Source organism: Xiphias gladius, chromosome 19 (assembly GCF_016859285.1).
Source record: "Xiphias gladius isolate SHS-SW01 ecotype Sanya breed wild chromosome 19, ASM1685928v1, whole genome shotgun sequence".
Classification (NCBI taxonomy): domain Eukaryota; kingdom Metazoa; phylum Chordata; class Actinopteri; order Istiophoriformes; family Xiphiidae; genus Xiphias; species Xiphias gladius.
This window is the reverse complement of record NC_053418.1, coordinates 3,921,172-3,934,049: the sequence shown is the minus strand read 5'-3', so window position 1 is coordinate 3,934,049 and position 12,878 is coordinate 3,921,172. Positions and strand designations below refer to the sequence as shown.

At 42.8% G+C, this 12,878-nt stretch overlaps 1 protein-coding gene across 1 annotated transcript in view; it reads right to left on the bottom strand.

Moving 5' to 3' along the window:
- Positions 1-12,878, bottom strand: part of slc4a4a (solute carrier family 4 member 4a) — a 55,544-nt gene that overhangs the window by 32,728 nt on the left and 9,938 nt on the right. Inside the window, exons 3-4 of the mRNA XM_040155324.1 lie at positions 3,726-3,861; positions 1,150-1,310 (exon numbers count right to left, since the gene is read on the bottom strand). Of these exons, the coding sequence (XP_040011258.1) occupies positions 1,150-1,310; positions 3,726-3,861 (297 nt within the window). The remainder of the gene's footprint in view (positions 1-1,149; positions 1,311-3,725; positions 3,862-12,878) is intronic.

Sequence of the window (12,878 nt, the reverse complement as noted above, 5' to 3'; positions counted from 1 at the left end):
ATTACTTCACATTAATCACTCCAAGTGGTAACTCTTCCTCCCGCTCCCTCATGCAGACAAAAGCGCTGAGGTGGTGGCATGAGACAGGAACGCAGAGCGACACAATAATCTCAAAGCAACTGAGGAGGGCTGGCCGTTCCCCAAATTAGGAAGTTTTTGTGTGGCCGTTTACAGACTACTGTCTGAGTCCCACGGTGTTTTCAGGTACAGTAAAAGCCCGGACCTCGGCTCCGGCCTTTCGCTACCCTTAAAGATAAAAGAGAGGAGGGGGGGGGGACCTCTCTCGTGTGTCCTGTGTGTGATGTGCATCAATCCGGAAACCTGCACGCAAGACTGCAGACCAGCGCTGCATATACTGTACATCGGCAGAGCAGATAAAAAAATCTAACCGGCAGACGGGCTCACGTATCACAGGCAGGGAGATGCTGACCTTTATTAATGTCAGTGTGTGACAGTAAAAATCATACATACAACAAACACTTTGACAAACCCCTACACAATACGTCTCTCGTTAAATAAAATTACTTCTGGCACCCACCCTGCCGCAAAATAAATTCATCTACAATTTACATTGGTTAAAATATTTGGGGGGTAGGACAATGGTTTTTTTAGCAATAAAACGAGCAAATTAAAAAATCGTGACATTTATGGTTAGTCCCTCATGACCATGTTAAGTAAAGTACATTTAAGGTCAATAAAAACTTGGTTAAGTTTAAAGGGGCATTCCACCAATTCTACGTGTCAAAATCATTGTACTAGTCCTGGCTATTGGCAGAATTAGCCAACTGTATGATGGCTCTGGGGGAGACTGCGATTTTATAACAAGACGCCCGTGTCACAAAGTGCTGGCGTAGAGTTTGAAAGAGATTAGCATTTTTACCAGGGGGAGGGTTGTAATAATCGACCAATGGACTTGAACAACACTAACTTCAAGGCTAAGATGGGATGGTGACCCCAGTCTCCAGGCTTCATACACCTCATGATTGAAATCTTTTCACTGCATATGGCAATGTCTAAGTACTTCCTGCGTTGCAGCAAAACGTGCACATGATCTGGGCGGCATAACCTTTCCTGCAGTGCTGCACCTGAACGCAATGCCATTTGTCTTGTTACAGATATAGGTTGACTAGTGACCAGAGGTCAACTTACCGACAACCTGAGGCAGAGTGGAAGCTTCCATGTCCAGCATGATGGTGCCTTTCTCTATGCACGTCCGCAATTCAAACAGGCTGTGTAAGGACAATGTCGCCACGTGGGGTTTGCTCCACCGCTCTCCACCTTTCTCTACCTTTTCCTCAAACTTGATCCACCTGGGGAAGGGTTTGAAAAAGGACTGGATTAAACTGGGAACAAAGACAGTCACAGTTCCTGCCAACATTTAAACAGTTTTGCCATAATCTTGGGTAAAGACTTATATAGGAGTGCAAATTCTGCACATTCCAACTAACCTAGAAATGGTGACCTTGGAGGACATGAAGCTCCATCATCACAGGACCACCAACGTATCACCATGTCACACAGTCAGGATAGATGGAGCTGATGCCAATGCTAATAGGCAACTCAGCACCTTTCGAATTACATGTAACTGCACAAACGCAACGCACGAGGAATGTTTCATGCACGTCTATATACAGAAGAGATTTTTGTGGCTGCATCACAAATCTCAGTTACTGTTGTGGAGGCCTATATGAGGCCACTGAACACAATAATGTCAAAATATGCAACAACCTCACGCGTAGAGAGGACATCTGAAAAATACTGTTGTCATTTGAGGGGATAATTAAAAGAATTTGGCAAAAGTAGTAGAAAAAAATGATGAGAAACGTTGTGTCAATGGGAAACAAGTTACACATTTTCAAAGGCAATTTGGTAAGTAAATGGACTTCAGCAGTTTAATACTGTCACCATTTTGTCATTGGCTTCATGTGTTTTGTTGTTAAGCTCAAATAAAGTGCTGTTTAATGCACATCCGCTGGGCAGCTACACAGCAAAATGTCTGATGAAGATTTATGACCTTCTTTTGTTTATCGTTAAGGTAAAGTGAACGTTTCTTAAATTCAAATGCCGTATCTTCATGTATTTTTTTTTTTTTTTTTAATGAGCCCCCATCCTCCCCTTCCCTCAGAGTCAGAGGGATGAGAAATTGAACTGGTACCGAGCAGTTGTTTCTTTACCAGGGTTTTATTTGCCCAGTTTGGCTGCCAAAATCGCACTTGGCGTACAGCCAGCACTGCCCAGCACTTGTGAGATCCTTTATTCATTTTGAGTCCCCTGAGTGCACTTGTTGAAACATTGCACCGTGTCTTAATCTCTGCAGTTATTTGCAGAATAATAAGTTTGACATTATAGATTCAAGGTTGATTTATTTAACCTTTTGTAAGCAATATGTAAGTATGTTAAACAGACGCTTTTTGAAGGATCTGCAACCGCAGTCCTCTTTTAACCTTTTTAACCCTGCTGATCCTCCAATTATTGATTTTTTACTTGTACAGTTTTACTGTGATACTACTAGTTGTGGCCCAATCTTTTTGGGACATTTTCTGTTTAAACTCTTGACTGCAGAGAAATCTGCCCTCATGAGAGGAAAAATATTTTCTTTTGGAAATTTTTCACCGTTACTGCACTTCTACCCTACTGAAGTTTTTTTTTTTTTAATGTATTCGTTCTTAATTTGTAAACCCTAGCACTGAAGAAACAGTTCCGTTTCCCTGTATACTGAGGGAATGACAATAAATTCTACCCTGAAGCTTGCTGAACCTTAAAAAGATTTCCGGGTAGATAAGATTTTGGTCGGTTAATAATCATTAGATGTTTTTCAAGATGGCTGGCATGACATGATCAGAAGCGAAATTCCCAAGTCCCCAGTGTTAAATGCCATGACGCACTCTAATTTCATTCCCATTTTGACTGACATGTATTTGGTCCAATCCAGGTTACAATCAGGTTTAATCATGCCTCCCAATAGGCTGGTTTCTGCCGAACTGACAAGCTATAGTGTCACCATTTGAATTTTGACATAATGATTCAGTTAAAGCCCATTTGTGCTAATCCTATACCAATCTAATATCAACTGTCTGTGTACAGCTGGGAGAACTGAGGAGACGAAAGCTGGTTGAACACATGATCTGTCAATACGCGTATCGGTGCTGAAGGGCTCAATTTCAACCAAATAAAAAATGGGACTAAATCTTAAAAAACAAGACTTGAGTAGAAGTAAAAGCACTTTAAATTCAGATCTGCAAATCATTCAACCAACAATGTACCCAAATGTAACTTCTATCTGTGGTACAATTGGTCAGAGGTTAGGAAAACAATTCAACTCATTCGGAGCCTCAAACAGCAGCCCCGGGATCCAGTTTCCCCCTGAGAGAGCTTCACTCATCCAACACTAATGATGTATAAACAATCATCCCATCTCTGTGCTATCCCATCCCACTAGTGGGCCACACAGGAGAAACCTGTGAAGCCCTGTGTGCACACTTTTTATGCTGCTCCAAATGCAATGCGCACACCAAATCTCCCAATGTTGGAGGAACTTATTTTAGACCGACAACGAGCTGAAGTTTGGAAATGTTTGTTCAGTTATTTCCCAGGCTCCGGGCTGTTTAAAAATATCTAAAGCACTAAAGTAAGGAGTGAGGTAAACCTCTTGGAAGAACTTTGCTGTGTACCAAAAAGTGCCCGTAACCGGGAGGAAGCCCCAAGTCTGAGACTGAGGTCCTTACCTGGCCGTCTCCTTCCACTCCATCTCCTGTCCATCCACCGACAGCAGCTCATCCAACTCGGTGAAGAGTTGTGGGGGTGCCGGGCCATCATCCTCCTCCCCGAGGATGAAGCGGATCCTCTCGGCTGCTGGTGAGACTGTGGACAGAGGAAAAATACTGCGGTTCATGGGCTGGCAATGGTGTCCATTGGGCAAGGGTTTGGGCACTGGCTTTCCCTCCTCAGCCGGACCCTTCACGTTGACCTCAGGAGGAGGTGGAGGTGGTGGGATTTTCACCATGACCTCCTCTACTCTCTCCTCCACGTCCTCTTCCTTTTCCTCCTTCTCCTCTTGGTTATTGTTGTTGTAAGACATCTTTAAAAACTCAGTGACCCCTCCCCTTACTCTCCAAATCAACTGACCCAGGGGTTTGCTCCTCAGATAGCGGTCGGCAAGTGACGCAAGCTCACCAGAGTCCCAAAGCAGCAGCTAGACCCTCATTAAAGTCTTGGGTGGAAGTGACAGCCGCTCTCGGCTGCCTGCTCCAGCACTCTGTGAACCAGGTAGGAGGGGGCCAGTGGGGTTTAGGGGTCCCCTCAGTGACAGTGTCCCCACAGTTAGCCCGTTCTCCCTCTCTGCCCCCCCCTCACTGCTCAAACAGGCCTTCACCATTGGCCCTCCAGCCTTGGCAAGCTTCCCTGGAGCCCCTCATTAACAATTAGGAAATGGTTCACAAACTGGCCTATTCTTTAGAACAGGCTTGGCTTTCCTTCCCCTTGTATTCTCATTTGAATATTTAGAGACCAACACAAAACACAGCCAAACAGAATTTCAACAGGACTGATATGTGAATAATACTTTTCAGTGTTATTCAAACATGTTGCAAATGGTCGACACCATCATACCTTGTTCCAGCAAGTGGAAACAATATTTGAACTTTGTATGAGAGACCACAAATGATCACTCCCCCTTTCATGAAAGCAGGCCCATGCAAGTAGATTACTGCAAAGATTATTGTCAATATCAAACAGCCACGCAAGACCGCCGCATGGTGCGTCATCAGAGCTACAGCTGGTTTGTCGCAAAGCTCACGTAAACGAAACGGTGGCATCTCTGCTCGAGAATCCGGCTGCTGCTGTGTACAAGTCACAAATTGCGATCACCACAAAAAAATAAATAAAAATTGACTACCTGTAGCCAAGCCAGGGCATTACCACCCAAAATATTACACAGGGTGCGTTTATCACCTGACCGCCTCTCCAAATTTTGCTTTAAGTGCAAAATAAATACTGGCAGTCTTACACATTGTCTTTTTGTCGTGCGCCAAATTACCAAAATACCGGGAAGCTGCCCTGTATGAAATGCAGAATATGTTAGGAACTGAGCTTGAGCTGGAGCCAGTATCACTTCTCCTTGGTCTCCCTTATGTGCACGTTACTGATATACATCACGGAAAACTGTTTAGTGTCTTGAAAAAGATATTACGTCAGTGGATCTCCTGTGAGGCTCCCACAGTCCCTGGTCAGAATAGGTTAATAATGGACAATATTCTGCCGGTCCTCCCGACTTGCCTGGTAAACTCTAAAACGGCTAACTTCACCAACATGTGGAGACGTATACGTATCTGCCAGTCTATCTAGAGCTTTTATATAAAGCGTATGAGATGCTAAGGGCCAACTACGGTGGTTGTGTTTGTTGCTGTTATACTGCGACGGCTGACTTGTAATGTTGTGCAAGGTTTTTAAAAATTGCGCACAGCTGAGCTCGTGTGTGCACACGCTGCGTGGCCACATTGTCCATTAGCCAGCATGCACAGAAAAATCAGAGCCCCGGAACCGGGCCACCTGCATGGAACACAGTAATCATTGCTGCTATTGATTACACCCGTGCTTCTCCTGCTATGACATGTGATAATGTCTGCATTGGAAAAAGTCTATTAAGGCTAAGGTCACTGTCACTCTGACTCCTGCTATGTGTTAGTCGGTCTGAAGGATGCTGCATAATGTGCTAGGCGCAAGCTAGTGTGGGCCGAGTCCAAGTGGATTGTCAGTGGCTGTTAATCCATTCATTTTCATCTTGTCCGCACAGGTAGAACCGAATCCCGGGTAGAGATGCCATTACTGTCACAGGCATCAACTGTCATGTCTGTACTTTGAATACGGAGAAAAATTAGTTTAAAATTCCATATTAATCCATCCTAGTTTAATTAGAGGTTGGTTTGAATTGGATAAAGTGAACGGGGTCAGAATCTCACTGCTCTGACCGGCCTGAAAACAGCAGCTCTCCCAAACGATGTACTGATGATGTGACGTGACAATTTGCGTCCCTGTATGAGGGAACCTGTAGCACTTGACTTCGGCTTTAATCTGGGCAGACTCACCTTCTGATTAAACGTCTTGTGAATGCGTTACCCGTTATTGCGTGTAATCGCTGTGACAGATATGTGGGATGAAAATGGGGTCCACTCCAACGACGGAAACTGTCCTTTAAGAAGATGTCATTTGATTGTTACTCGACAAGAGGAAGTTACTTGACAGTTACTTCAGTGGCGGAAGCCATGTTCACAACACACTCCATCCAAAAGGACACCAGCAACATATCCTGCTCCTTCCGAGTGAAAGCTCCCACTTCCTCCAAATTCACGTACATGTACACTGAAAGTAATGTGACGAGTATGAACATATAATAGCCCCACATAAGTAGGAATACATACTAGTTCCTAGAGGTTGACACTGACTGTCTTAAACCGAGCTGAAAACCTAGATTCCTGCTCAGGGTTCTATTCACAGACATTCGGATTCCTTTGGTTTATTCAAAACAGCAAACATCGTGATCTGGATGTTGTAATTTAAAAAAAAAAAAAAGTGGAAGTGCTCCTACATCGGTTCCTTTAAAAAGTCATGATAAGAAATCGTGTAACTTCTGTGATAACGTTTTTGCTTTAATCTTATGGAAGTCATTTGCTCACACAAAATATACCGACTGTACAGTTAACTGTAATTTGATTTTTTGTTTTTTTGTTTTTTTTTAATGCTCTCTTACAGGCTAAACTTGAGAGACTACCATGTATAGCTCTATGTTGCAAACATTTCCAGTGTGGTGGTCTTAACTGCCTGTGTGCTCTTGCACACCTATCCTTGTGAGGACCGCTTCGAGTCGTAGGCCTTTTTGGATAGTGAGGAATGTTTTTTTTTTCAAAGGGCTTTTTGAGGGTTAAGGCTTGGTCCTGAGGGTTGAGGTTAGACCACGGTTAAGGTTCGGATAAGGGTACGGGCACGTGGTTGTGATGGTCACAGTCAGGGTTAAGGAATGCATTACGTCAGTGCGGGTCCTCTCAAGTACAGAAACACCCAAGTGTGTGTGTCTGTGTGTGTGTGTCTGTGTGTGTGTTAGATAGAGAGAGAAATAATAACAAAGCTGACTGATCTGATTACATAACATCTTGTTAATACTGACTTGACTATAAATATTGAATTTATTTAAATTTGACCATTTTCATTCCCCAATATGAAGTTATTAAGGGTTTCCCTTGAAATCCTCATCTTGTCAGTCTAAACACCATCCACCGTTTTAATGGTAAGAAGGGAAATCCCATGTGCTATCCTGCTCTTATATCAGGGATTATTTAAAAAAAAAAGAAACCCAATTATTATCATTACTATTGATAACTTTTGGATACTGACTTTTTACTTACATAGGAGTGGAGGTAAAAAACAACCTGCACCACAGAGGAAGGACAATGATCGGAGCTAACATAAGTGTTTTGTGTCTTTAACTGGACTTTCCTTCACAGGTGAAGTTTAGACATTTCCTTACGCCGCCCGTAACATGAGCACCCGCCACTCTGAGACGTTCATTCGGTCAGTCGGTCAGCGGTCAGTGGCCAAAGTTTCGCCTCATTTTGTTTTTCTCTGAAGCACAATAACAACAACAGCAGGTACGAGCCAGACGAGCAGCTGTTAGATTACTAGGTGGGGGTTAAACTAAACTGTCTGCTGGCACGCACACACACACACACACACACACACACACACACACACACACACACACAGTCCCAAAGGCTGCAACTACCTTAAGTCACCCCAACCTGTCTAATAACACCTTAGATGGAATAATTTACATGTGGGTTCCACACATTCAGCTGACACTCATATCCACTGTGATTTACGCCGATTACAGTAAACAGTTAAAACAAGCTTTAAATACCTATATGGCCAAAACTGCATGCAAACAATAGCCAGCAGTGCAAGGCGAGGGTCAAAGCCTCGGTGATGAAGACTCACGCAGAGCACCTACTGCTGTATTCCCTAAATGTGCATACAGTGAATAAAAAAGAAGCGGTAGAGAAATACGGTAGGAGCAGGGCAGTGAAAGTGCTTTTTCTTTCTTAGGAGCAACGTGAAATATTTTATCATAACAACACAATCTTAATAAAAACAATCCACAAATACAAAATTCTTTTTTTTCCCCCCTGTGAAACAAAGGTAGAGACATCCTGCTGAAGGAGACACATTATCTCAGCAGAAATAAATCCCGGTACGAGATCAGGAAAAGCTTCCTGACACCCAGTGTTTACAGCTGGAATCAGCTGCTTTCTGCACCTTTTTTTTTTACATGTTCAAGTTATATTTTAATTAAAAAGCTATTATTAATTACAAGTTGATATCAAGCATTCACAGTATTTTATGATAGAAGAACAAGCGGTAAGGGAAAAGAAAGAAGGAAACACGTTTGATGGAAAACCAGAATGTGTAAATTTTGAAGTTGTCCTACATCCTTCCTTAAAGAATACAAATGAAAAATTAGTTCTCTGAAACCTCTTCTCATACAAAGTGTTATTTTATCCAAGAATCATTTTCTAATTCTTCATGAGAAACTGACTACTGCCTGTCCATGCTATCCAGGAAAAACCTGATGACAAGCACAGTGTTGGTGTCAACGCAATACTGTCCCACTCGAGCAGTTGCTAAGAGAAAGGCGGGAGGGGTGGGTGAGGAGCTTTAGTGGGGTGAGACTCAGCGCTGAGTGAAAGCAAAGAGGGGTGAGAGCAAGCACGAAAAGGAGGGATAGAAATGAAAATCCCATCGTTCAAATGCAATTTCAAAGCTGTGTGTGCTCTAGCCAAGAGCCATGGGCACACAAAGAGGACTTTGTCCCAGCAGCAGAGGCTCATGGGATAGGGGATGGAGGAAGAATGCCCGCTGCCCAGTAGAAAGCTTAGTGTGACTGCCACTAAAGGCCTGTTCAGTCCCACTCTTGACATGCATCCTACACAAATACCTTCCATCTCCTCTGACCTTTCTGAAAAACTCAGCACAGTAAAAGGCTACATGGGATCTAATAGCATGTTCATTGTTTGTGTCTGTACAGGCAGTGATAATGCAACTTCCGCGTCACCTCTTTCAAAAGACAAGAGGAGGATCACTGAGAGTACAGGAAATGTTTTCCATGCCACAGAGTCTGACGTTCAGTATGCAGGGCAGCCAGCACAGGGCCAATGAGCGGGGATTGGGTTGAATGCAGAGTGACACCCTGAGGGTGATCCATTGAGAGCACAGTATTTATACCCAGACCGTCGAGCTCTGGTGTTTTGTTGTGATAGCTGAGGTGGGCAGGTTCTGATGAGAGTGTAAGAAATACCAAGCTGGGAGGAAAGAACCAGAAATGAAATGACCGCCGTGCCGTCTGGAGGTACGCTGAATGTACAACCACGTTTTTCTCTACGCTTTCACTGTAGCACAATGCAACCCCTCACAGCAAAGTCAAGTTTATGTTTGACTCCAGGTTTTTTACTACAAAAGGGCTTAATGCATCCTTTTGTCCGGGAAGGCTCAGAGACATTACCAGCATTTACCAGTATCTAAGTCTAAGTCGGTATCTAAGCAGTGGCAAGATAAACCCCTCGGATCTAATGTACGAAAGTAAATTGTAAAATTACTGACGTACACCAGTGTGCAAATGTATGATGGTATGGAATATAGTTAAAAGCAAGCCTATGTAACTTTTGTGGAACAGCAGCCACTGTGAATTTCCCTATGTGCCAACATTATCATGAGTCACTTGCTTTGCAATACATCAAAACACCTCTTAGCAAGGCATTGTTCTTTTAACTTTTTATTTTACTTTTGTGGCGTTTACCTCTTGCATGCTTAAACATACCTCAACAGTAGCACAAGTGGACAAGAGTCAACAACTGACTCAGAAATGTCAGTTGCACAACATCAAACTGCACTTGGCAAACATTAGCCATGGTTAGCCACAGATCATAGAGAAAAAGTCAGACTGTTACAGTAAAAACCCAGAGTGTAATGAACCGAGGAAGGGTTGCTTTTTTTCACTTATAAATGGTAAAGGGTAACTGGACTACACTCACTCTATATAACGCTTACTGTAAATTGTATGAGATAAAATGTGCCATTTATTCATTCAAAAGTTAAATGTACGCTCGCTTTGCTCAGAATTTTAAAGTCTGGATTAGACAGCTAATTTTGTTAACCTGCTTTATCAATACAGGCAAGGCACAAGTTAGTGACTTTAAAAAAAAAAAAAAAAAAAGATACACATCGGGGATGTAAACTACATGGAAGCTTGACTACAACTGACTGCTGCCATGCAACAAGAGAACAGTAGGAGTCCCAAGTTAGAGACCTGAGGAACACCACACCTCACAGTCGGTGAGGCGCTTGTTTCATTTTTAAATGTATTCAGAGTCATTAGAGGAATATTGCATGAATTATGGCAGTACAGGGCGATCTGACAAAGGTGTAAGTAGAGATAAAAGAAAAACATGAGATATTCAAAAACCTCTGTCAGATTGAGGAATGAATGAGATTAAGTTTGTGTCAGGTCAACTGTCTTTAGAGTCACTTCCTGTCACCGAGGATTGATTTTCATTCGTTTGCTGTAGAGTTGTTTCATTTCCTTTGGCAGTTATCTGCATACCAGATCAATAATCTATACAATCTGGTGTTAACATCATTGGGTGTCAGTCCCAAACAGCTGGACCTTCTTTCTGGACTCTCAATTTTATACCTATGACAAACACCTTATGGGGACATAATCTATCAAAATATAGGGCCATCGTGAGACACTGAATAAGGGGCACAGCCACAATCTCCAACAGGCAGTGTCTTCATAGACTTGGCCAACAATAAAATCACCTTCAGCTGATGTCAACAAACGTATGTCCACTCACCTCCACTGTCTGACTGATGTTGAAAGTCATTCTGAAAAAAAGTAAGTTATCATTTACTGAAGTAAATTAGATGAGAGAGGTGAATCGAAAGTAGGTGCAACAAAACAGGAAAGCTACTTGTGCATCTCCTGTAAGCTACAATGTCAGCTACAATGTGATAAGGCCCAGCCTGAAATCTTCACAGTGGGCTATTTTAACCAACTCACTGTCTAGAATGAGAGATAATACTGGCTTAGCCGGGTTATCTTTGTCTCATACCCTGAAAAAGTCTCGCTTGGTTGTTTGTAGCAGAAAATAAAGCTAAAAGACTTATAGGTGCACTCGCACAGGACCAGAGGGCTAAAGTAAGGCTGTGGATGTGAGGGGTGGGGTTAGGACACATTATTGATCTGTCAATCAATGAAGATTAACTCATCAGGCTGCCCAGAAAGACACCAAATCAGAAAAAAAAAAAAAAAGGATGGCATTTCAAACATCTAAGTGATTTATCCGCTCAATATCCAGAGACCTTTTCTACTGATATTTTTTTTCCAGTGACACTGAACAATATCTCAAACAAACAGTCTGTTGTAGCCTTGTCTCACAATGCTCAACCTATTTCTACACAGTTGTCGGCGTGCCAGTGCAGAAGAACGGTTTTAAAAAACCTGCGGTCACTCTGGGATGGGTGACAAAAACAGTGTGGGTTGTTTGAATTTCTTGAACTAATATATTCATATTCATCGAGGGCAGGCAAATGAGTCTCAGTGGGAAAGGCAAATGCGCTTCTTTTGTAACATCCTCTTTTGTATCATGTCCTGAAGTCATCAAAAGTCAAATTAGGAGTTGTGATACCGGATGAGACCCTCAAGCAGGTATCCTTCCAGTGAAGCGTTCACAGAAAAACTGAATACGTCGCAGCAGTCATAGCTTGCTCTGCCTGACTTTGGGAAATTAAACCCATTTGTATAAGAACCAACTTTCTAAGTAATCTTTGTAATCCACTTTGATAGAAAATTTGATCCTAGTAGAAAAAGATGGGAAAAGGCTTAGAAGGGAAAAAAAAAACAAAAAAAACACGATCATCAAAATGAGCAGGGGTCAGATAACTCTGCAGTGGACACACATGCAACCAGGAGATTCACTCGCAGTCCCTGCAGTGTCCATCTGACCAAACAAGAGGATTTCGGTCCGGACGACAGACAAGGGCCTTCCCCTGTGGTCGGCCCTCCTTCCCCAGAGAGAGAGTAACAGTAGGACATTAGGAATACTGCATGCCTGTCAGCTTTTACGTGCCTGACAGATTGCCTGCAGATTTGAGTTTTAGCTGTAAAAACATTTCTTAGAAGGAGGAGCTGCTCCACTGTCAGAAATGGCAAAAGATTCAATTAAATAGATACATTTATAGCACAAGTTAGCTACTTGGAAAACTCAACTTAAAAAGGGAACTCTTAATTAAAAATGTATCTCATTTTCATTTTAATGCCTATGACATTAATGACATTGGCAGGTCATAGTGCTAGCTCAGTAGCTCTTCCAGATAGCTAGCTATCCTTGTTTGACCCCTGAAAGTTTAGCAAGGCCACGCGATACAGATGAGACTGTTCACATCAACGTTACGTGATTTTACAACTTATCTCGTATGTACTGAAAGTGTTGATATATTGGGCACCAAAGGGACCTACTATGGCTACCATCAACTACCCATTCAGCGGGGTGCACAGGTAGCTCCCCTGGTTAGTCATGTACCCTGTGTCAAGGCTGAGTCCTTGCTGCAGAGGCCCAGGTTCGAATCTGGCCCTCTCTCTCTCTCCTCCTGCCTTTTCTGTCTCTCTGTACTATCACCGTCAAAAATTAAAAAAAACATGGAAATGTCCAAATAAATAAATAGAAAACAGCATGAAAATTACGCTTGCTACACTGGCAATCCCCATTTAGCAGTCCAGTGGTGTGAGCATTCGCATTCCTGGCCATCGTACATGAAGCAGGTTGTAAGGATAA